The 26,364-nt window shown below is 44.5% G+C and overlaps 1 protein-coding gene across 1 annotated transcript in view; it reads left to right on the top strand.

The window, feature by feature from the left end:
* Nucleotides 1–26,364, top strand: part of ADGRL4 (adhesion G protein-coupled receptor L4) — a 658,778-nt gene that overhangs the window by 282,388 nt on the left and 350,026 nt on the right. The window contains exons 4-5 of the mRNA XM_086954235.1: nt 2,819–2,974; nt 3,251–3,321. Coding sequence (XP_086810361.1) covers nt 2,819–2,974; nt 3,251–3,321 — 227 coding nt within the window. The remainder of the gene's footprint in view (nt 1–2,818; nt 2,975–3,250; nt 3,322–26,364) is intronic.

The raw sequence follows: 26,364 nt of genomic DNA, 5'->3' as shown, positions 1-26,364 counted from the left end.
TGAACCAGAAGAGTATCTGAAGCATTTCAAACCTGACCACTAACAATTTCCCCTGTGCACAGAGATAAAATTGTCAGGGATTTATTATGTTCTAAGGAAACAATCCTCACCATTGGAGGTTTACTTCTGCTTAACAAAAAGAAATGCTGAATGTGTCAGCACAACATGATGGTCTGCCTGAAATTAAATGTCTGAAGAAAGTGCTTCCAGAATGTTGGCTAATGTACTTTCATCATAAAAAACTGCAAGAGCAATGGAGAATTACAGATGGTGCAGATGGGTTTCACGCAGTCTGGGAGGAGGCCCAGCAACTGCTACACTGGCAGGTAGCTGTACTGCCTGCTGGAGTCCAAAATGATTCATTTAATCTTATAGGATAGTTATTGTATTTCTTAATTATTGAATGTCCATTATATCTGCCTGCTAAACTAAATACCATGTCTCACAGTATTGACGTGAAGGTGAAATATCTCTTGATTTAAATTTTCCAGCTGGAAATGGGAACATATGTGTAAGATTGTCCCCCACTGTATAATTAAAAAAATATATATATTTGTTGATGTACGCCTTATTTATGGAAATCGACTAGAGAATTAAAAAAGGCATGACTGTCATTCAATTGGTTGGGATGTATGACGGTACAACGGGTACCGTTACAACGCGTACCTTTACGACGCAGGTTTAACAACGCAAGTCGTTACAACGACTTGCATTTGGAGGCGCAGGTTAGTGAATAGTTTAATACACTATTCCAACTCCAGTACCCGTGGATGGTAGGGAAGGTGTTGGATAGTAAATTAAACTATCCCCTATCCTAGAGTGCCCTCCAGCGAAAGCCATTGTAACGACTTTCGTTGTAAATCCTGCGTTGTAACGGTACCGCGTTGTAACTGTTCCATTGTAAATTTCTTTTTCCATTGGTTGTTCTTTTCGAAGTGGAGGTGCTAACATTCTGACACATTACACATCTCTACTAGCTGTGGGACAGAGGAGGCACTGGCTATTGTCGACAGGTGTCTCACAGCGAATTTTTGTTATGAATTTAGGAATGGTGTTTCAAAGGAGTTGTGAAATGGCTTTTCCTTAACCAAAATCTGTGTAAGTTTTTGCTATTTTTATGTTTTTCTGTGAACCTCCTTAGATTTCTGAATTATAAAGGCTGTAAACTAACATTTCTTTACCAACTAAAAAATCGAAGCATACACACTGTTGCAGTTCATTATGCTTTTGCCTCTTTCACATTGATGAAGGAAATGTCCCAGATTATTTTTGAGCTCTTTTGGTTAATTATTTATAAAAATACACATTAACATAGGGGTACATTCACAAGTAAATGGCACAATGGGAACTTTTGCAGCACTACTCTGCGTCATTAAAAAAACCACAGGGATGCGTCATATTCAGAAGAATACAACGCACTCAGGTTTTCCCTTGCACTGGCACTAAAATAGCTGCCCAATGCCAAATCAGACATTTGTGCCATTGTGCAAGGGTGCCTGCATTGCAGGGAATCATCCCTGCAAAGCAGGCCCTCTTGCACCATGATGCATGGTGCAAGGGTGTGTCTGTTGCAAGGAATGATTGTTTATGTGCAGGAAGGGACAACTTCCTGCACACAAACAATCTTTAAAGGCAATTTTCTCTTTATTTGTGTAATGCAGAATGTAGCACACATAGAGCAAACAGGAGGAGAAATAAAAGTATTTCTCCTTGTTGCGCCAATCTAACACCAATCTAACGTCTACTTTTACAAGGCCTTTGTTTTGGCAGCTGCCTCATTCTTGTAAATCACGGGCAGCATCAAAAAGCAAATAATGTTTTGGATGAATGCCCACAGCAACACCTATTGCATGCCCCACTCACACAGAAAACTGCACTTTGTAAATATGGTGCAGGGCATTGTGTCACAGGATCGCTGAAAAAAGTAACGTACCGGTGGCACAATCCCCCGGGAAAATATGTCCCTCAGTCTTTTACCTTTGGGATCCACACCACCCATATAAGGTCTGCCCAGCGAAGGCTGTGTTAACTGCAAGTTAGATTGCCTCACCAGTAAATTAGAGATACAGGTAGGCAGAGAGCAACCACCATCTATTGAGCCGCTATGTTGGAAATCCATGCTGCTAACAGAGACAGCACTGCAATCCAAACATGCTTACCCTGCACGAACTCTCTCATAACCGCCTATCTACTCTCCATCTTCTAGGTATGAGATTAACTGAAAGCATTTATTTTCTAGTATTCTCGGCTCCCTCTCTTCATCATTCTTTGCCATTATTGATACCACACATACGCCTTTTTGTACTGAGCCACTCTACTTGACATATATGTACTCAATTTAAAAAAGCCCACCAAAATGCTATTTAATTTCTGTAAATGTATGAAGAATGTATTTGGTTTATTCTCTGTCACGATGTGTGCTGTGTAGATCCCCCACTGCTCCTAATGGCTAGAAGTTCACTGTTTAACATAATTTGCAGTAACTTAGCACAATACAACACGTGTATTATTACCCAATGCAATGGTATTCATTTTTTGAACTCGGGAAGGAGAAAGGCTAAGTGAACCTAGTAGGATTCTAAGCTGTGTTCAGGGGTTCAAACAGAGACACCTGCAAAGGATGCTTTGGTTCACTGAGCTCTGAAACCCATTATACCCTTGGCGTAAACATGTCCTAAATAAAATAAGTACGTTTAGATATTCGTCCTTTAGTTGTTCTATGCACTTCCTATAGATTATGCAAGAACATTGACTTTGCAGAACAGTGTTTAATTTGTCGATTCCTTATAAATATTCCTCTTTTGTCTGATATAAGCAGATATCGACGAGTGCAGAAATGGGGACGCTGTTGCCTGTGGCGAGCACGCAAAATGTGAAAACACTGTTGGAAGCTATAATTGCTCTTGCAAGGAAGGGTATCAGCCAAACACAGGAAGATTGCAATTTAAGGCAAATGATGGCCCCTATTGTCAAGGTCAGTGATCTAAAGTTAAACTGAATGTGTAATTACTTTTGTACTATGGACATGTGAACTACGAAATGTAAAAATTAGAAACAAAACTGTAAACCTATTTAATGAGGAGTTTAATTCATGTATGTCATGAGAAGTTTTCATGATGAAAAGTAGTAACTCTCGATACTATATGTAGATAACATATACTTCATGTTAAAGTAGAGGACTTGAAAACAATCCTAATAAATTGCGAATATATTCTATCTTCATCATCCACCTTATTTTATTTTTTAACAGAAACTCCAAATGCAAAATGTCACCTGGATGCCACCTGTTTATCTGAAAATATTAATAACACTCTAACAAAAGTAAGTATTATTGTTAAAACTTGAAATTCATTATGTTATCTTTGCAAGACAAAAAGATGATGGACGGAATGCTGAACACTATCAAACATTCACCCCCCAATCACAGATCTGGGCTTAAATCCAGAGTTTTTTGCTCAATAGGCCATTCCAGTTTGGACACAGCGATACGCAAATCATTCATGACCCTGCTTCTCATGGGAACAGTCCAACACGAACTGCCAAGCCAGGTCCTCCCTGGACCGGAAAACAAGCATCAGCCAGGTTAGCTTGAATCCAATAGAATGGCAAGCATGGGACTCACGCCTGGGCATACCCATCCCACTTAGGGCAAAAAATGCAACACAAGAAGTTGATGGATGAAATGCTGAAAATGTTCAAACTTTCACCCCAGTCACAGATCTGGCCCTAAATATATATATATTTATGCTCGCTGCGCCATTCCAGTTTGGCTGATGAGGGGAGATAAACCTTGAAAACGCCATTCCAGCTTGACTGATGAGGGGTGATATGCTGAAACCAGTCCCAGTATGTTTGCTTAAGGTCCAGGGGGGACATTGCCTGGCATTTCCAGCTTGACTGTTTGCATGGGAAGCAGGGTCAAGACTGATTTGCATATGACTGCATCGAGTCTGTGGTGGCATGGCGAGCAAAAGAAAAATGGTTTTATTCCAAATCTCTTGACTGGGGGTGTCAAAGGTTTCAACACTCTGTCCATTATCTTGTTGTGTTTATTATGTTATCTTTGCCTGTTTGGAATAACATCTGTGTGCAAAAATGTGTTTAGGCTGATTAGACTGGAAAGCACTTATGGCCTAATATACAAATGTGGAATCATTGTTTTTGCCCACTACTTGGTGACCCCATCTTCGTTTTGCACCCCCTAGACATACAAAACAGTCACAGAGTGTATGAACATTCTGTGCAATTTTAAGAGTTCTGCCTCATTAATATTAACAAGATAGGGGCAGATTTACAAGCCCCTTGCACCACTTTTGCTTCACATTCCCATATTTAAAAGTGACGCAAAAGTGTTCTGATTTGTGCATCTTACCAAATGCTTTTGATGAAGAGATCTGGATTTACAATGGGCAGCTGACATTAATTCCTGCATTCATATAGTACAAATCCCAGTCCCTGTCCTTTGAAGGGGCTGCAACAAGAAAAAGAAGCTGGATCATGCAGTGTGACTTTGGGGGACGGATACATCAGTTTCCTGGACCACAGCTAGCTCCTCCCCAAGATGCCTCAAGGGACATTTTTGAAGCGAAAGATATCCACTAATATTTTTACTCTGCAGAGTTACATCATGCTTTGACATGCCAGCATATGATCAATGGTTGATGGGCACAAGCTGTAATTCGGATATGTGGCATCCTGAATGGAAGAAGGAAGGGGATGCCCAGCTCACACCTTCTTAATCTTTTTAATAGTAATTATGTCTCTAGATATACTTGTAAAGTATGAAAACATGTTTAAACTGGTAAGTACTTTTTGTATATTGTGATTTTGGTATGTGTTGTCACAATGTCTGTGATGTTGCAAAGTTCAGGCTTTACAAGTCAAAATTCTTTGTACCTCACGCCCCTAGCTTTTTATAAGATCAAGGAATGCATCATAGATCTGTCATACTGAAAGTGTGAGGTTTCGCGTGCATGAAATTGTATATTAAAAATGATTTTGATCACAAAATTGCATGAATATATTCAAATGTAAGTCTATGTTTTTGCTTTTTTGTGTTACAATATCTTTATTGGTGTTTTCCGAATTTATCATTTCTTATATCACATTACTTTACAGGTTATTTAAGAATAATATTCAGGCATGTATGATACAAATAGAGAATAGCATTGTGCATTTCAACAATGTGATACAATAGTTAGGATATTAACCACAACTACATTTACATGTTTCACTGAAGAACATTTGCTATTGGATCTCTGTGTTCTATTGCTTATAGGCAGTGTTGCATCATCGTTCTTAATCTGCATTCAAGGCCATCTACGTCTTGTTATAACACATCAGGTTGGGACCAGACTAACTGTGTCTGGCATTCATGGTCTAAACACATATAAACAGTCATATGACATAATCATTGCAACACTGCAGTAAGGAAGAAAACACTGAAAGTGCCAATAAGATATATTTTTCCTAATTTGCAAGAAAAACTAAACAACATAATATAAAAAACTGCCATCGAAAAGATACAGATAAAATCAATATAGCTTGACTGGGTATGAAGATACATAATCGGTATTTTACAACTTGGTGGCTCGCCTAGACGGGGTTGAAGTCAATACGTGCGGTAAAAAAAAGCACTCCTACGCCAGGGATTGGGCCCAAAAAGTCATCGAAAAGACCATAAACAAACAGCTGACTGCTTTCCTCCAGGCTAACAACCTGCTCGACCCGTCCCAGTCCGGTTTCCGAGCCAACCACAGCACCGAGACTGCCCTCATCGCAGCCACCGACGACATCAGGGCCATGATGGACAATGGAGAAACAACCGCCCTCATCCTCCTGGACCTCTCTGCAGCCTTCGATACCATCTGCCACCGTACCCTAATAACCCGCCTCTCCAACACCGGGATCCTAGGAAAGGCCCTGGACTGGATCACCTCGTTCCTCTCCGACAGAACCTAGAGAGTCCGCCTCCCTCCCTTCCGATCAGAGGCCACCAAAATCATCTGCGGCGTTCCCCAGGGCTCCTCGCTCAGCCAACCCTCTTCAACATCTACATGAGCCCCCTCTCCGCCATCGCACGCAAACACAACATCAACATCATCTCCTACGCCAACGACACCCAGCTGATACTCTCCCTCACCAAAGACCCAACGACCGCCAAAACCAACCTCCAGGAAGGAATGAAAGACATCGCAGAATGGATGAGACTCAGTCACTTGAACTTGAACTCAGACAAAACCGAGGTCCTCATCCTCGGACAATCCCCCTCCGCCTGGGATGACTCCTGGTGGCCCACAGCACTGGGCACCGCCCCAGCACCAGCAGACCACGCACACAACCTGGGATTCAGCCTGGACAAATCCCTCACGATGACCAAGCAAGTCAACGACGTCTCGTCCTCCTGCTTCAACACCCTGCGCATGCTCCGAAAAATCTTCAGATGAATCCCCACCAAAACCAGAAAGACCGTCACTCAGGCCCTCGTCACCAGCCGACTGGACTACTAAATCGCCCTATTCGCAGGAACCACCGCCAAACTTCAGAATCAACTACAACGCTTACAAAAAGCCTCCGCACGACTCATCCTCGACATCCCTCGCCACAGCCACAATCCGCCCACCTGAGAGACCTGCACTGGCTCCCCGTCAACAAGAGGATCACGTTCTGGCTCCTCACCCACGCACACAAAGCACTTCACGACATAGGCCCGGAATACCTCAACAACCGCCTCTCGTTCTACACTCCCACACGCCAACTCCAGTCCTCAGGCCTCACCCTCACCACCATCCCACGGATTTGTACAACCACCACCGGAGGACGATCATTCTCCTACCTAGCAGCCAAAACATGGAACTCCCACACCACACACCTACGGACGACCCAGGACCATCTCACCTTCAGGAAACACCTCAAGACCTGGCTCTTCGAGCGGTAGCAGCAGCAAAACCTGGCTCATAGCAGCTCCCCCCCCCCTTCCGCCCCCCCTTCAGCGCCTTGAGACCCTCACGGATGAGTAGCGCGCTCTATAAATGCTTTGATTGATTGATTGATTGAATGCATGCATCATGATGTACCAGTGGCTATTTTGGGTACTTATACTTTACCATTCCAACATGGTCAGGGAGATTTTCTGAAATGGGAATCACAGCAAGTAGGCAACAAATACCAGCATGAACTAATATGCACTTATTAAAGTGAATGCTTTCATCTCGACCTATCAATTATAGCCAGACTAGAGCTTTGGGATATATGCCACGTAAGCCTACTGTGTGGATTTCATGTGTAAAGTTAGCATTGGAGCTCTTGTGCACGGAATGTTGGATTACTAGACAAAAGCATATTTGGGTGCTTCCACACGGCTATTTTATAACATATTAATTTAAAAGATGCATTTTCTTGTACACATTTAGGTTATCTCCAGTGGCCATAATGTAGCATTGGGAATGGAGTTTTAGGTACTATTGAGATGCATATTTTACCTGTTGCAGTTTAGTTTTGAAATAGTCTTTCCCTGCTATGAAATACTTTCGAGGGGGTCCTAGGCCTCCCTTGTGGCAGTTTGAAGTGTTGTAAGGTCAGAAAATTGCTTGAGCTACCTGTGTTTTGAAGAGCCATAGTTTTCACTCGTTCACTTGTGAAGCATCTTCCAAGTCTCGAACTGTCGAGGTCTAGTTGGTACGGTATATTTCCTCCACGAAATCACCAATTAATTTAACACTTCTCTGTTTCTGTTTTCATTCTTGCACCAGACTTCTTTGCTTGTGATCCTTATCCTGTTTTTCTAACACGCCAACACCTTAATTGGAATTCATGGGTCTGTTGTCAACGTTAATTATTCAAGAAGGATTTGTCTCTGTTCCTTATCTGGACTTCATATACTTTGCTCTTAGACTTCTTTCTTTGTGTTTGTTGAAGGCTGTATGCCAGTTGTGTCATGTCTGCTCCTCTGCAAAGAGCCTTGGCTATCTTCTGCCTTGTAGAGCTTCTAAATGTTTTTGGAATATGTGCTCTATTTTTAATTTGGGAACGGGAACTTGTGATGTTTTGGATGTTTAGTTCAACTTGATGGTGCTTTTCACTGCATGCCATTTCTTTCAGTTCTGCTGCTTTTATCCGACTTCCCCCCATAGTCGGTTAATACTGACCTTTTTAGGTTTCGAACCTGGCGAGGGGCTTGCCCCTCCCAGTTTGAAAACTGTTGTCTTCAGTATGGATGTCGGCACAGCCTCTGCCTCTCATTGGCTAGCTCCATAAATGGACGCTAGCCATTGGGAGACAGAGGCTGTCAATCGCGCTTTCTCTTGAAAACGCGATTCGGGGGCGTTTCTGGTGCTTTTTTTAAGCCCCGCCCCTTTGTCCCGGGCCGCGCTGCGATTGGCTGCCGGCCCGGGACACCCCCGTGACGTCATTCCCGGGCCGCGCTGTGATTGGCTGCCGGCCCGGGACACCCCCGTGATGTCAGCCAATCACAGCGCGGCCGGGACCTCAAAAATTTTAGCGTGCGTCTACAGCCTTAACTATATTCGCTTTTCAAGATATTCACCCCTCTGGGGTAGAGTGGGTTTTTAAAAATGAGACCACTTCCGTCGTTTAATTCCTATTGTAACGCACTGTGAAGCGCTGGGTCTTTTATGTAAGCCCGCCCCTCTCCATAGAGATGACACGTCCAGCCACGTAGCTAGGGGGGGGCGGTCCGCCCCAGGCGGCACTATTTTGAGGGCGGCCGCGCGGCACTGCACGTTGAGGCGGCCTTTATAATTTATTTAGGGACACTCACTGACACTACTGTCAATGAGTGTACCCAAATAAATTATAAAGACCGCCTCAACGGGCCGTGCTGCGCGGCCGCCGTACTGCACTTGACTTCCTAATTACTGCTGCCCGATGCGGGTGTCTGAAGTGCCTCGCTCTGTGCCTGAGATTGGTTGTGGGAAGCTTTAGGGGCAATGAGCGAGCCTCACACGCAGGAAAAATTTTCAAATATTTATCCCTGCTGCCAGTTTCACCCACCGACCCAACCTGAGGATCACAGCCGGCCTCCGCAGTCCAGGGCGTTCACGTGACATGGAGAGGTCACGTGATTCCAACTAACAGTGTATCCATAACTGTCTGTGGGCGCGAAGGCAGGGCAAGCGGTAGTTACGTGTTATTACTTCATCCGTCCGCACCTCGATGATCTCCCCAGGCGAATCCTCATCTTAACTCACCAGAAACTTCTCACCTGCAGCAGGGGCCCACACATGTCAGTGCTGCCGGGGCTGCGGCTCTGGTAAAGTGAGTGCACTGCCCGGCAAGCATGGAGCGCTTAGAGAAGAACGACTGTGTAAGTGGCACCATATAACCTTCAATATGTGTTTTTCAGTGTAAGTAGCAGCGCGCTATCAGCTGCTTGTAGTGTTGGTGAAGTTCTGCCCTGGGCATGGCTGCAGCCTCGAGGCTGCCTTGTCCAAAATGCCCAGGGGCGCATGCTGCTGTCAGCTGCCATACGTTTTCAATTCACCCTCGGCCAGCCAACAACTCTAACTGTCCTTTACTTTCGGCAGCAGTGTTAAAACATGCAAGGATTGCTGTAAATATATTTATGTCCTGTTGTACCTGTTACATGTTCAAAGAAAAATCAATGAAACCTATTAAACTAAACACGTAACTATAGGGTGCTTTTGTATACTTGTAATTTTGACCAGGAAGCGGTATATTGTTTTCTAAGTATGTACATTCATGTTTTGCCTTGCCCCGAACGCTACTTCAAACAATAACTGCTAAATTTAACTCATTAAAGTGCTGATTTTGTTATGGAAAGAGTTTCGTCCAACATTTGGTTTAGGTTAATTTTAACAGAACTGAAAACATTTCCGTTCCAAAATGGTGTTATGTTTGTGTGCATTTCCACTTGAACTCCACTGTCTTACCCGGAATTACGTAGACAGTTGACTTATATCTTTTTTCTCTCAATGTGATATTGTTAAGTGTGTGTTTTAAAACTGCCCACAGTCCACACCCTGGGCTATTCTCCTATCGTTTCAGACGTAGGTGATAGTTACATTTTGCAAGTACTTTTTGCTTTTGGTATTTTAGGCTGTAGATTACTAATTGGACGAATAAAACGGTCTTGCATAATCTTCCTTATGCACATTCCTTAATCTTGCCCTAGCTGGCTGTAACCTATTTGTGCTTCAGCCTCACTCTCCTGATGCTTGCCCGATGCGGAATGTCAGTGACTCCTGTCCAATCAGGTTTCAAGGCCACTTTTCTTTTTATTTCTGGTGCTTTACAGCAATTTTAAGATCCCCTTAGAGTTTCTCATCACTCAAATAGATGTAATTTCTGATAATTATATGTTTTCGTGGTCTTCATTGCTTGATTTTGCGTGCGAGAAAGTGTCACTCCTAGTCATTGAAATGTCACTCAAAATTACACTGAAATTATGAAAATGTCACACTTTGCAATCTGAAACCTTGGCAGCTATGTTGAATGCTATCTTAGGTTGGGCGGGTCAGTTAGGTTTGATGCGCAGTGAGGGAGGAAGTGTAAATTATGCAGCTTGATAGACAAAGCACTGACAGATTTTACCTGGGCACAAGCAGTGGATTTTGGGACATGTATTAGATTTAGATTTTGGCAAATATCACGAAGGACGGATTTAGAAGAGTGGGGTCATTTCGATTGTAACAAGGTTACCAGGGTAAGATGATGGGGAGGTTACTATTGTGAAAAGACGTTGAACCGTTAAATAAATCACTAATGATTATGAAGTACATGAAAGGAAAGGTGACTGCCTAACGCAGCATGGAAGAGGGAGATATAGTGTTAACGAAAAGGAGGAGGGTGAACACAGAGCACAGGTGTTAAAAGCACAGGTTTAGGAAAGCATGCAGTACGTGGGGGCTTGTATTTCAATCGTGAGGTGTTTATGGAAGCTGATTTAGAAGGTAAAGGTCCGGGATGACTTAGCTGTTGGGCAACAATTCGTTTATGAATGTGTGTCATGTAAATGTATTGGGATGCAAGGGTTTGAAATGTGGGAAGTGGAGAGGTGGTTTTGGGCATCAGATTAGGGGTAGCTCTAGGGTTACATTTAGCCAGAAAAATGTTAATTTATACAAGGTAAAAACAGTGTAATTCAGCGTAGATATCAATGCATTGTATTGATTCAAATGCACGTTTTGAGAATAATGTTTTTTAATTGTACAGTACCCCTGATTAAGGGCCGGAAATAGGCCCGAAATGCATTGTGTTATTTGGATCAATGAATGAGGATTACTTATGTACCGCGGTACAGTATAAGGCCAGGATTGGCATGTCTGCAGTTGATAAGGATTTAAAGAACATAAGTTGTCTCTCATGCGACAATAAGAACTAAGGATTAAAACATTAAAGTTGGAAGAAATTGGAATAAAAATGATGAAAATGGTTTATTTGGGCATCAGAGTCGTGCTTAATTTATGCTGTGCGTCTGATTAGGGTGATACATCGCCCCATTTATACAGGTTCCTTTAAATTATACATCACTGAGCCACAGTGTGTCAAAGTTGTAGGAAGCTGTGGTGGCAATCCGCGCTGCTCGCACCACGGGAATTATTTAAAACATCAAGTGAGCCCTGCCGCCTATGACCCTCCCCAACCCGCCCCACGGACCGTGGCGGCTGTGGAGCCTAGAGCACTCGGTTGTGCAGCTTTGCTGCTTAGCTATGTTTGAATAATTCCCGGGCGGCATGGTTTGCCCCGGGAGTCATTGTGGCTACAACAAGGCAGCCGCGCCGTACCGAATTGCCGCACGTCTCGAGTCAGTGCATAGAGTGAAGTAATGGTATCTCTCACTCTAGTTTCTCATAAAATTAAAGATGTGCTTGCTGCCTTTTAAACTAGCAGTGCCTATTGCGCAGTCATGATTATCTTCAGCTGCCTGCTCTGTTACAAGCTGCAGTTTTGCAGTCACTCACAGCCTGTGTCAGTTGAATCACTCGTTTTCACGAGACGTGACACTCCACATACAGCCGCACTATAATCGTGTTAGGCCGCTCTGGTTTTTTGAAAGACACACACTGTGTAACTTAAGTCAATAGAATCTAGTGTAGCTCTGACAGCATATGAGGGTCATGGTGTGATCTGTGCCTTGGGCAAATAGAGGTTCCCCAACCGGGGGAGGAGTGGGCGCAGACCTCTCATCGTTAATGATTTTTATTGCGGTTGGAGTCAAGTTAGCTTTTGGAAAAAACACATTTCTACTCATTTATGTTGCATTTTTTTATTCAACCCCAGTGCGTTTCCCTCATCTTTATTGCTGAATGTTACTCTCGTGAAGGTGTCACTCATTGTCATTGAAATGTCACCCATAATTTCACTGAAATTATGAAACGTCACACATAGCAATCTGAAACCTTGCCAGCTATGGTGCTTTCTCTGTTATGTGTAGAGGGAGTGGGTTGCATGCTCTGGCCTTGGCCTTGGACACATGCATGCTGCAGAGGAGGTGCAGCATGCAGCGGCGGGCGCACAGCAGGCAAAGTCAAGGCAAGTACTGGCTGCACGTGCTGCGGGCGGGCGGTGCGGGTGCCTGCGCCTGGGGGGTGGTGGGTAGCAGGCTGTATGGTCACCCCATATAGCCCCTGGCTCGTGCGGTAGCCCCTCTCCTCCGGGGCCAGGCGGAGAAGAAGCCCCCTCCCTCTGGCATGGGGGAGGGGATGCTGCAGTCCCGCATGGTCCACTGTGCTCGGTGTAACCTTCACTGCTGCAGAGCGCTCCAATACCTCTCTGGGGGCCGAGTACAAGGGGGTGCGGGGGCGCGAGGACGCAGGCACCGGGGCCGCACCGAAATGTCACATGCGTACCCTGATTTAAGAGGGTCAGGCTTCATTTTTGGTGACTGTATATTTTGTCTGCTCTGTCCTTATTTATTTCTAAGGTCCCACGTTATATAGTCCACAAATACGTTCAGTATCACAATTTGCCCCAAAATGTCCTTCAGAATTGCTTGCAAGGGGTGAGAGCTTGGGCATCACTGCACCCCGAAGAGATGAGCAGAAAAGCGACTTGCTCCGTCGCTTTCCTCCTCTCGCCGTCTCGTTGGGACAGATGTGGTGATATATATACTGAACGTGACATGTAATGGAGTAAAAGCAGCACCGCGTGACATCACACGCTGCGGCGTGGCGAGGCTCATCCTGGCCGAGGAAGAGCTGGCATGGGGAATCAAAAGGGGTCAATCCCAGTTTCCTTTTCAAAGCCCAGTTGTCACGCACATAGCAAACCCGAGCTGGCCTGCCCCGTCCCCTGCACAGTCTCGGTTCTTCAGATGCAAAGGGTCCTTACCAATGCGCCCTAGGGGTACAAAGTAGATTCTGATAACAGGGCTGTAAGTACAGGCAGGTCTGTCATTCTCTGTCTGTAAGATTTGAACTGACAGTGACTTTAGCCGCATTAGTCCAGTCTCACGTTTATTATTTTTAAGGCACAGTTTTGTTTTCTTGTTGATCTGTGACACTTTGCCACAGGTCAACTGGTGCGCAGGGTCAACACTGTGATGGGTCAAGAATACTGGTCAAAACGGTTTGTAGAAATATCAGCAAGTTTTTTGCTCAGTGGGTTTTCCTTTTGAGCAAGTCATTTGTAGAGTGTCTCGTTGAGGTTGGGGAGATGGCCATCTTATATCTCAAAGCCTAAATCTCTGTGGAGGTCTGCCGTTCTTGCGATGCCTGGAGCTGTTCTTTCGAAGCGCGGAGCGCCTGCTGCTGTCCGATGGGCCCTCTTCTATTGTTTTTGCAAAGATTTCCAATACTGGTCAAGGTACTGTTTATTATGCCATACCCAGCCACTCGACTGATGCAGACTGTCTAACATTGGACATCAGTAGTTAGGTGTGAGTAGAGACAACAAGCGCTGATACTTATGTACATCTTTTCAAGGACCATATGTCCTATAATGCAAAGGAAAACTGCATCTCTTGAGTGTATTTTGAATGTTCGAAGCCCAGGTGTTGTAGGGTGATTTGGGTATACCCCTAGATGTTTAAAAGTAGAGCACATGCTCTGCATAGGCTAATAAAAAGTAGTACCCCTTTCCCTAATGCGGTGCCTTGCAGTAAGGAGTGTATGACATTTAGAACAAAGTTTTAAATACAGTTTGCCAAACTTGCGCCTCTTGTTGGGCTAAGCTGTCGTGAAGCCAGCAGCATGATGTAACTGCAGCTAGCAGACAATGTAAATTTGCGCTGCCCTTTGATAGAAAAAAAAATGTGAACTGCAAAGTTGTCTGGTGGATAGGTCAGAAACCAGGCTGTCTTTTCCTCGCATGTGGATTGCAGCATCTATTTGTCCCACAGTGTGTAGATCAAATTGAGGTTTTAGGGACCATCTACAATGTGCTCACCTTCCCCCTTATCCTTGATTGTAAATATGTCACACCACCCAAAGCTTCCTGCATTTCCACACCCGTGTATTCTCTGTGTAATCACTGATTTTCCTGCAAGAAAATGGTGCCAGCCAAGGTATTCTTCCATTCTTTATGGATCGAGTTTCTGTGTCTTTGCCTATAAGTCTCATTCCTGTTCAGGTTTTGATGGAAAAGCAATTGTTGGCTAAGTATTTTTCAGTGCGTCGTAGATGACAATAACGGGGTGGCTGGCCGTTGCTTTTTCCTCAGAAACCGTGGATTAGCAATGTATATGGTTACTTGCCTTTCCTCAGAGTGAAAGATTTTGTGTGTTTTTGTGTTCGTCCTAGATTTTTCTGTGAAGAGAGGTAGGGAGAACATAGCAATACACTCTTAGTCCCCAAATATATTGTTCAAACAGCAAGAAGTGAGATGTGGCTGCCCTGCCTCTGGGTGGGTGTGTGTGTGTGGGGCTCTGGTTGGGTGTGTGTGTGTGGGGCTCTGGGTTGGTGTGTGTGTGGGGCTCTGGGTGTGTGTGTGTGTGTGTGGGGCTCTGGGTGGGTGTGTGTGTGTGTGTGTGTGGGGGGGGCTCTGGGTGTGTGTGTGTGTGGGGGGGGCTCTGGGTGTGTGTGTGTGGGGCTCCGGGTGTGTGTGTGTGTGTGGGGGGGGGGCTCTGGGTGTGTGTGTGTGTGTGTGTGGGGCTCTGGGTGTGTGTGTGTGGCTCTGGGTGGGTGTGTGTGGGGGGGCTCTGGGTGGGTGTGGGTGTGTGTGGGGGGGGGGCTCTGTGTGTGTGTGTGTGTGTGTCTCTGTGTGTGTGTGTGTGGCTCTGTGTGTGTGTGTGGCTCGGGGTGTGTGTGTGTGGTAGTAATTGCTGTCTGCTGAGCTCGTCCGTAGGGTACAATAGGTCTCACATTGCGAGAGATTAAGCTAATGGCAATGTAAATGACAAAACCAACACATAAATACAAAGTTTGTCATTTACAATGCCAATAGCTCTAACTTTTCCAAAGGCGAAACCATTGCATTGTAAATGCTTGTTTTTTCTTTTTAGCAAAACTCTGATAAGCTTTAACCTCATGCATGTCTTGTTGTTTCAAACTATTTAAAAAAAAATATTTCGCCGTAGCAATAAACTATATCTTTCTTGTAGTGTTGGGGCTCCCTTTCACATTGGTTCTGACCCACAAAAATGTTTGGAGAACAGTGTTGTATTAGAACTTAGTAGCCATTGTTTTTTCTGGGCCCAATAATAGCCGGAGTATGACATCAGCATGAATCAGTAGTGTTCTTAAAGTGCTTGTGTGTTTAAATAGGCCTAATATCTAATTTGTATTTGCGTGCCTCATGAATATGAGGCAATCATTGTTGACCCTGCTCTTGTCCCCGGTGGGGAACATGCCTCATTCCGACTCAATTCAGCAGATGAATGCAACATCATTATAAACGTGGCGCATCCCTACGAGGCATTTACAACGTGACGCATCTATGGAGATGCGTCACGGTGTAGGGCCCTGCGCCACATGAAACCTGCGTCAGGTTTCATGTAGGCGTTCCGGTGCAGGGGGGAGGCGTTCCGTCACAGGAACGCCCCTGAAAAGTGACTCAGTGAAATCTACAAGAGGCACTTTCCCAACGCTGATGCGTCAAAACCCTGCGCCTGCTTGAAGCAGGCGTAAGGCTTGACGCACCACGGTAAAGATAGGGCAAGTTGGAAAAGTGCTGGAGTTGTGTGCCGCACGCAAGACAACTTCAGCACTGCGCCAACTTTACGCCCAAGATGCGACACGCATCTGTTCATTCCTGCGCCATGGTGCGCCACATTGTAAAAGCGGCGCATCATGGGTGGCGCAAGGATGAACTTGCATGCCGTATCTTTCCTGGCGCATCTCTGCCGATTTGCAGAGATGCGTCCGGCAACGTAAATCTGCCTCTATGTGTTTCTCTGTGCAGTCGGCAACTCACCTCCACTCTGATGAGGAAAATAGATTCCCCTTACAGGCAGGTGCAATGAACGACTGTGTTACAGAAGGAGCTCCATAAGTGTCTTCTGAACCTTTTCTAATACCATAGTGCCCTAGGGATACAAAAAGTGGGTGCACATGCACTTTGTGCCCCTGGGGCACTACCCTGAATACAGCCCCAGGTGTTCTGTAGCACAGAGCAAAGCAGCACAGCACAGACATCCAACTGGTCAGTTCCTTCACCCAGTCCATCACAGGAAGCCAGGGGGGAAACAATTAGTGTAGGTGGGTCAGTGAGGACCATACTCACTCTTACAAAGCTACCTAGACCCTAAAAAGGTCATAGAAATATCCACACACACTCTGACAGAGTAGCGGTTGAGACCCATTTTGAGAATTCTCAGGATGCACTGTTGTGCAAAATATTGGGGCCCAGAGTTCGAAAGATCACGTTTGCATTACTTTATTATTGCTGAACCGAACCAGCACAAAATTCAGCATGGTATGTACAAACCAATGCCAATAGCAATCAAAAGTAATGCAAAGCAGCACAATGAGCTGCCATGTGCTACTTTATGTCAATGGGACGATCCAAGGGATATGCATGGACACTCCCCTGCTTTCACCCACGAATTCTGACTCAAATTCATGTCTACAAAGAACTACATAGAGGGATTTCAGCCAAAAATACTCTGCCTCCCTGTGGTTGGCAAAATGAGGAGAAATATTTTTATTTCTCTTCTTTTTTTCCTTTTTACATGTGTGCTGCATTTTGAAGCACATGTACAAACAGGAAATTGCCTTAAAACCTGGGGCCATATTATCAAGCATGGGCGATACATTATCGCCGCTTTTATCGGCAGGAAATTGCCGCTAAAGAGGCAATAATGGGCTTGATAATATGCCCTTGTGAATTCCCATAGAAGCCCAGGTTCTAGTGTTAACCTGAGCTTCTATGGGAATTCTCAAGGGCATAATATCAAGCCCATTATCGCCGCTTTATCAGCAGTTACCTGCCGATAAAAGCAGCGATAATCTATCGCCCATGCTTGATAATATGGCCCATAGTTTTAAACAGGAAGTGTAACCATTCTGATTATGCTGATTACAACATAGACACCCTTGCGCTTTGGTGCAGGGGTGGCTGCGTTGGCGCGTGGCTGCTGAAGTGCTCCAGTGCAGAGCGAGAGAAGAACTGCACCACTTTTTTTCTGAGGTGGTTCTGCTCTCCCCAGTTCACCCAGTGCAGCAACTTTGCTTACTGCCCTGCGATGCGTCAACACTTTGCAACCTGGGCCTGGGTGTCTTGACAGCAGAACTTACAGCTGTTAGTTCATACAAAGCCAAGGATTCACATGATGTAGCTGCTCCCTAATTCTGGCCAAATGTGTTATATTTTTAGCAGGTTTACTCCTAAACGGTCCAGGTTCACCCAGTGTGAACGCATTTTTTTAAAAGTCTGAACGAGCCGTTTGAGAATTCAAGTGAAGCTGTGAGCATTGCGGCAGCTCGAAATATCCTTTAGACGGGCTTAATGTGGTCATTAAGCGAGAGATTGGCAACATCTTTGTCCTCTTGGACCTCCTATTGTAGTTTGCAAAAGTACTCATGCATTGGAGAAGGAACTGGAAAAAAAACTATTCTCATATTTTCTTTGAGATGTCAACTAAACATTTTTTACTAACTTGTGTTTATGTTCCTTTAAATAATAAAATGCGTGCAATTACTTCCTTTTCCTAAAGCTATTATGCTTGAGGAAGATTTTTTCACCCAGGCTTGTGCTTAGTATTTAACATATGTACAACATGTAAACTCTCTAGAGCGTTTTCTTTGAGTATCTTTAGGTAAGTCTTTATTGTTTGATTAGTTGAAATCATACAAAGCAAAAACACAACCAACCGAAAATAGACACACGGTAGAGCAAGTTTTACCATACTCCCTAAATTTGTACCTATTATTTTACACTAAGTAAACAATAATTCTACCAAGAAAAAAGTCTAGGGCAAATATGCATTTTCATATGAATGCAAAATTCTGTCATCAAGCTCGTTACGCAAATAACTAAATAAGCTTCATTTATAAATGTTTGCCAAACACAAACATTAGGACTTTAAGGCCTATTACACACAATATGAAAAGTTTTATTTACTGCTTATTGCTACTTATCTTCAGATTTATATACATATATTTGCTTTCACCTATAAAGGCCCAATGTGACAAACATTGGCAAAGCCAATAGGTCTCATTTTTGTGAGAGCTGTTGGCTTTGGCAATGTGCTTTAGCCAGTTGTGCACAAATGTGTCCGCTGCTCGGCATGGTATAACATTAGTAGGTTGGGGTGGTGTAGATATGGGCAGATTGGAGTGGCGTATAGTGTGTTAGATTGGGGTAGAGTTGGGTAGATTGGAGTAAAGTGTGGTTGATCGGTGTTGAGTGTCATGGAGTGAGGGAGATTGGAGTGGGGTAGGTTAGAGGGTGGTAGATTGGAGTTGCTTAAGCTAGAGGGTGGTAGATTGCAGTGGGGAATAGTAGAGTGGGGTGGAGCAGTGTGGAGGGGTGGGTTGCAGTACAATGGAGTGTGGTACAGTGGAGTAGATTATAGTGAGGTCGAATGGTGTAGATTAGAGTGGAGTGGGAAAGAGAGGAGTGGGGTAGATTAGAATAGAGTTGAGAAGGGAAGCACAGGGTTGAGTGGGATAGAGTGGAGTAGAGTGAAGTACATAGGAGTGGGGCGGATTGGTGTTGATTGGAGTGGATTAGATTGGGGTAGATCGGGGTGGAGTTAGTGGGGTAGAGGGGGTAAAGTGGGGTAGAGGGGGTAAAGTGGGGTAGATTGTAGTAGAGTGGCTTAGATTGGATGAGGTAGACTGGGGTAGATTGGTGTGGGGTAAACTGGAGTGGGGTAGATTGGGGATGAGTGGAATGGGGTAGATTGGGGGTAGAGTTGGGTAGATTGGGGTGGGGTAGATTGGGAAATAGTGCCATTGGATAAAGTAAAGTAGATTGGAGTAAAGTGGAGCAGAGTATATAGAGAGGTAGATTGGGATTGGGTGGGGTAGGGTGAAGTAGACTGGATAGAGTGGAGGGGGTCCGAGTGGGGTAGATTGGGGTTCGTTGTAGTGGAGTTGAGTAGATTGTAGTGAGGTAGATTGGAATGGGGTAGATTAGGATAGATCTCAGTGGAGTTGGGCAGGTTAGGGTAGAGCGCAGTGGGGTAGATTGAGGTAGAATGGAGTAGGGTTGAGTAGGGTAGAACTGAGTGGGGTAGAATGAGGTAGAGTGGTGAGGGGTAGAGTTTGGCAACTTGGAGTGAGGTAAATTGTGGTAGAATGCAGTAGGGTAGATTGGAGTTGAGTGGGGTGGAGTGGGGTAGATTGTGGTAGGTTGGGCTAGATTGGGGTGGTGTAGATTGGGGTAAAGTGGAGTGGGTTAGAGTGGGATAGATTGGGGTGGATCGTGGTTGAGATGGAGTGTGGTAGAGTGGGGTTGAGATGGAGTGGGGAACATTGGAGTAGAGTGGAGTGGGGTCGATTGGTTAGAGAGGTCTAGAATGGAGTAGGGTAGAGTGGGGAGATTGGAGTGGGGTAGGTTAGGGTAGATTGGAGTAGCATAGGTTGGGGTAGACGAGTGGGGTAGTGTGGGGTAGAGTGGAATGGGGTAGACTGGTATAAATTGTGGTGGAGTGGGGTAGAGTGGGGCAGATGAGGAAGAGTTGGGTGGGCTGGATTGTGGTAGAGTGGGGTTGAGTGGGTAGATTCGAGTCAGGTAGATTGGGAAACATCAGAGTGGGGTAGATTGGGGCAGATTGGCATGGGGTGGAGTGAGGTAGGATACATTGGAGTGGTAGATTGAGGTAGGGTAGAGTGGGGTACAGTGGCGGAAGAATCTGTCATGAGGGGTAGGAGTGAAAATATAATTATAGGAGGGGATTTTAAATTGTTCACTGGTTGATTATTTGTGCTTCAGAAAAAAGCGTTATGGAGAGAACAGCAGGCTGGACCAATGAGAGATCAGGGAGGAAATAGTACCATCACATTGGGAGCAGTGGACAGGCACTGATTAACTTTGATTATTCTCTGCTTTGTCCCTGCTCAACAGAAAGGTAGGGAAATGAAGTTTGGCCAGCACTGACCAATTAAGGTGGCTGCCAAGAAGAGGGACGCAGCAGCCAACAAATGGTAAGCAGCGGAAGGGCTCCAAGACATTTTTGTACACAGTGTCTTGTAAGTGAGATGCATGCACTAGCGCCGGCACTTACAGGCTTAATTAAAAATGTAAGGTAATTAGCAGGAGTGACATTTTTGGCTGTTATGACAAAACATATTACTTCACTACAATTCCTATCACCAGCTTTTAACAAACATTGGTAAAGTCAACAGGTCTGTCTTTTAAGTACTGCAACCTGCACTCTCACATGCACAGCTTTAGCACTGCACTTAGAAGGGCAAAGTCTACGTCTGTGTTACTGGGATTAGGAGTAAAAACCAAGACACAGCACTTGTCTGCTGTGATGCTGCGGAACATAAAAACAATCAAGATTTCAAGAGAAGAGGAATGAAATACCCAGGAGGGCATTCAGGGCTGACGCCTTAAACTGAGATGCTCAGGGCAAGTGTCAGCAAGTACCTTGGGCATTATGTAGTGTTTCCTAAACAAAATTTGTTTATTCACTGGTAAAATGTAGAGGAAGTCAAATGAGATTTACCAGAAGTGCAATAGGGTAAATTAAGTACTGTGGCAGCTGCAGCAGACTTATTTATTTATTTTATTTATTAATCTTATAAAGCGCGACAGCTACCCGTAAGGGTTTCCCGGCGCTGAATGACAGTAGTAGCAGAATACAGTCCAGAGGGAAATTATTGGACAAAAAGCCAGGTCTTTACGGCTCTACGGAAGCGGATGTGACAGTGCTCCATACGCAAATTCAAGGGAAGGGAGTTCCAGAGTTTGGGTCCTAAGGTGGCAAAAGAGCGACCGCCCACTCAGGAAAGCCTGAACTTAGGAACACAAAAAAGGTGTTGGGAAGAAGAACGGAGAGAACGTGCAGGTACATAATGTTTAACAAGGGACAGGAGATAGGAAGGGGCTACTCCAATTTTGATCTAGTGCATAAAGCACAATGCCTTGAACTTTACCCGATTGTCAAGGTTGAGCCAATGCAGTTCCTTAAGACGCTCCGTAATATGATCGCGTTTTTGACAACCACAGAGAAGCCGTGCAGTGGCATTTTGAACTAGTTGAAGACGGCGCATGACTGCCCTGGTAGCCCCCAGATAGAGCACGTTCCCGTAGTCCAATCTGGAGGTCACCAGGGCCGTCACAACGGATCTCTGGGTGTCGGAAGGCAGAATCCAGAAGATTTTTCTCAGCCACCTTAAGATGGTAAAACAGGTGGCTGCAACTTTATTGGCCTGGTCTTTCATTGATAGATCCCTATCAATAATGACCCCAAGATTACGCGCTCGTTCAGAAGGAACGGGTAAGCAGCCCATGGTCGAAGGCCAATGTCTCGAGCTCCAAAGATCAGGCTTATTGCCAAAGACAAGCACCTCCATCTTATCGCTATTTAGTTTGAGAAAATTGCGATTCATCCAACGGGAGATCTCGCTAAGACCCGTTTGCAAGGATGAAGGAGAGGTGGGATCAGCTTGAGATAGGGAAAACACAATCTGTGAGTCGTCAGCGTAGGTGAATAGATTTAGACCAAAATAATGGGCAATATGGGCCAAAGGAACAACATAAAGATTAAAAAGAAGAGGACTAAGAATTGAACCCTGGGGCACACCATGTGGAGAGAGATAAGTGTTGGATGTAGACGTATTGGAAAAAATTTGAAAAGTCCGGTCAGTGAGAAAAGACGAGAACCAGTGCAAGGCTTTATCACTAATGCCAAAGGAGGCAAGATTGTTCAGGAGGATACTGTGCGATACAGTATCAAAGGCTGCACTGAGATCAAGCAATATCAGTGCAGCTGATTCACCTCGATCTAATAGTAGGCGAAGATTCTCAGTCACTCCCAATAGAGTGGTTTCGGTTGAGAAACCCTGACGAAAACCAGACTGGGAGGGGTGAAGAAGATTATCAGTAGTTACAAAACGTGCTAAATGCATATGAATATGCCTTTCAAGAATCTTAGAAAAAGCAGGCAACAGTGAAATAGGGCGAAAATTTGAAGCAACATTGGGATCCGCAGTGGGTTTTTTCAGTAGCGGAGTAACCATTGCATGCTTCCAACAGTTAGGGACCATGGCCGAGCTAAGAGAAAAATTAAGTAAGGTACAGATCATACTAAGTTGAGGGAGCTCTAGCTTACATAGAATCGAAATTGGTAGGGGATCCATGGGGAAACCAGATTTAATGTTGTTTAGGATCTCCAATAGAGTAGTAGGTGAGAGATCAGGCCAAGTCATCAGTGAGGCCGAAGGTAAACAAGATGTAGTGAGAGGCAGGCAAGAATCTGCATCAATATTCATGGTCGAAGATGGAGTTCTTAAGATGTTAGTATTATCATGAGCAGCAATATCTTGGTAGATGTTTTCAATTTTAGAAGTGAAGTACTGGGCAAGTTCATCACATTTATTGCTAGAAAGAGGTGGAGGTATAGCAGTAGTTTGTGAGCCGGCAAGATCTTTCACTACATTAAATAATACTTTGGACTTGTTCATAGCTTCAGTAATCATGTTGTTGACATAGGTGGCTCTGGTGTGAGCACAAGCCTTATGATAAAGTTGTAATTCTGTTCTATATGTAAGACCGGCAGAGATGGAATAATCCTTCCTCCAGATACGTTCTAGTTTTTTACATTGGGATTTATGTAAACGAAGAGTTTCATTGTACCAGGTGGCAGGAGATTTATGAACAATAGTTTTCTTGTTAGCAAGAGGGAGGCAGGTGTTTATACCCTCAAGAAGCCAGGAATTCACAGAATTAGCAGCCGCTTCCATGTCACCTGAACTTGGATATGCTTTTTTAACAGAGATGTGGCTTCACAAATCATTTAATCCTGGTAATAAAACAAAGCAATAGCAGTGCTTCCAGGTTACAACATTTGCTATCAAGGTCACCTCCATAAAGGTGGGTGTCGGCTGATGACTCTTTTTTAGAAACACTTTAATGTTAGTATCTGTCATTGCTTCTCCTCACTTGGCTTTAGCTGCATCATCCCCTTTTCCTTTACTGTGGTAGGAAGCTCACTAGATTCTACAGTGCTTGACAACTGTAGGCCAATCTTTTTTTTCCATATTGCACCAGCACCTTGTATAGAACAAGCTGACTTAGTTTGTTTTAATAAAAGTTGAAATCCTCCATTGGAGCAAGGTTTGAAGCTGTGTCCAGCAATGTACTCTCAACATCAGATAACCATTGGAGGATGTCCTGCTGATGCCACTGTTTTTGGCATGACCTTGTCTGAGGAGGATAGTTCAAGTTTTATGGCTTCCAAAGTGCTCCCCTTTCTCGGATAATTTTCAAATTTTTGCCCAGTCAAGGTTTCTACCTTTCAAAATAGGACCTGATTTAGAGTACTCTAGCACTACCATGACGGGTTTCCCATCCACTTAATTATCATTGCCAAGGCGCATAATGCATCCTGTTCACAAAACTCTGAAAGAAGCCGTTACACTGCTTTTAGGAGCTTAAAAGTTCCTAAGCGGGGCAAGCCTGAAGTTTTGTTGAACAAAGTCCTCTCTCTCTAGAGCAGACATATTTTGAATGAAGTCCTGCTTGAGGTCTCAGAAGTGCAAAAACCTTCTAAATCCCATCTTTTTAAAACTTTCTGGAGCAGATCCTCCTGGTTACTTCTAGGCTGCCTGACCTCATTGACAACACTTTAGTGTTAGAACTCACTCCAGCAGCAGGGCCGTTTCTAGGTGTTTTGCCGCCCTAGGCGAGAATTGAAAAATGTCGCCCCCTCCCTTTTACTACGATCGCTATCGCCCCAGTCATCCAGGCTAGAATTATTCCATGTACCTGGAGAACACTGTATAGGCAACAGACGCTACTACATACATTTCCTCTCTCAGCATCATTGTAGATGAACCAGCCAGAGCGTACCCTTCCCAGCTCTGGTAGAAGGTCGAATCATGTGAGATCTCCAGGGACACCGTTATGCCCACCCTTTGCACCAATCACTACTCTCTAAGCCCTATTGGTTCAATATCTCCATGTCTACCTTATTTTATTGATTAGGCCTGGCTAAACGCAGCAGCTTTGGAAAGACCTATTGCAGCCAAGTCTACAAAATATCCACAGAGTAGCCCGGAGGAGAATTTCCCTCTCCTACCTCTTGCTACTGGATGTTTAATGCACCACTCCTGCTTTCGTTGCAATGCAGGACGGATTATTGTACATCTCAAAAGCACAGGGAATTCTTGCACATTATGTTTTTCATTTTATGTGTGCATTGCATACAGAAAGAAAATCGTTTTTTTCTGTGCATCAGGCTTCTTTGCTCTTTTTGTCAGGAAATGTGCATGAGTCATACACACACATATTTTCAAAAACTTCTATCCAAACAGCCCAGGAATCTAAAATTTAATAGAATTGGCTAAACGAATAGGTCTGGCATTGCATGAAGCACAGGCACTCACACATACAGTTTAAATATCTTGCATGCATACAGTTTAAATAATTTGCACATTACCATAAGTTCTGTTGGCTTTGCCAAAGCTTGTGGCTCAGAGGCTCGCTATCTTCTTTTTTTTTTTTTCGGATGCCTCCACGCACGTCTTTAGTGCTAGCTAGGAGCAGCTTCGCCATATTGTCTCCATGTTTCCATTCCTGGCTTTTGTTTTAAAAAGTATAATCAGGGTTAGGGCCTGCTGCTGCAACAAATGAAACCCACGCCAACATCAATATCCCTCACAGTTGTGCGCCCGTCTCTGGGGCCGTGAGGACCGAGATGAGGTCATAGACTCACTCACAGGCCTCTTTTAAAATTACAAGTAAGGACTCATTACAAATATTTTACATGTTCGCAGTCACATGCAGCAGGCCTGAATGATGATGTTCTAACTTCTTACTCACCTGTGGTCACATCCACACGCAAGTCCGCTCTAGCAGAACAGACCCTGGAATCGGATGTACAGTTTGCAGGCTCCGAGGCTCGTGGTGCACTGCTGGCTCGTGGTCCTGCTGCTGCCTGCAGGTTTTTTGCCGCCCCCCACCTTTTGCCGCCCTAGGCGGCTGCCAAGTCCTGCCTAATGGCAGAAACGGCCCTGTCCAGCAGAAGCCATAAGGAACTGTAATTGTTCAACTGCTCACTCCACATAAAGGTGCCTTGCAGCTTGTTCTGTCTCTGTAGCCACACAGAACAATTTCTCACTCCACATGCCTTAACACTAACGATCCCTAACTCCTTCACAACCCCTAACTACCATCAATACCTGGCCCCTCAACCCCCCTCAATATATCTAAACTACACCATTCACCTACGTCTAAAACACAAAAACCTCTGAATCCTAATATTCAATTTCTACATCTACACCCCACTCATCTTTGAACTCTTAAAATCCCTCATCACTCTAAATTCCACCCATTCCTGAACCCAAAACCCCTTACCACCCCTAATCTCCATCCATCCAGAACCCTAAGAACCCTTCACTGCTCCTAAATTCGACCCATCACTGAACCTTTAAAAACCTCACCATCCCTAAAGTCCACTCATCTGTAAACTCTAAAAACCTCTCAGCACCTCAAACCACTCCCCACATCTGACCTCGATCATTCGGGAAACTTAAAATCCCCTCACCACCCCTAAACGTATTCCATTCCTCATCCTTGAAAAACTTTCACCACTGTTAAATTCCACTCACCCCTGAATCCTAAAAAAACCTCTCTATGCCTCAACTCTTCCTATTCCTGACCCCTAAAACTCCTTATCACCCTTAAACATGACCCAGCCCTGAACCACAAAAAAACTGTCACTACCTCTACATTCCACCCAAGTTTATTATTATAATTGTAGTTTTTCCCTTAAAATTGTCTTTTCTTTAAACGTTTCCTTTAATGGTTCGATTTATTTGTATTTCCCTA

This window comes from Lissotriton vulgaris, chromosome 1_1 (assembly GCF_964263255.1).
Source record: "Lissotriton vulgaris chromosome 1_1, aLisVul1.2, whole genome shotgun sequence".
In the NCBI taxonomy this organism is placed as follows: domain Eukaryota; kingdom Metazoa; phylum Chordata; class Amphibia; order Caudata; family Salamandridae; genus Lissotriton; species Lissotriton vulgaris.
The sequence above is the reverse complement of the archived record's forward strand: the minus strand, read 5'-3'. Positions and strand labels throughout refer to the sequence as shown.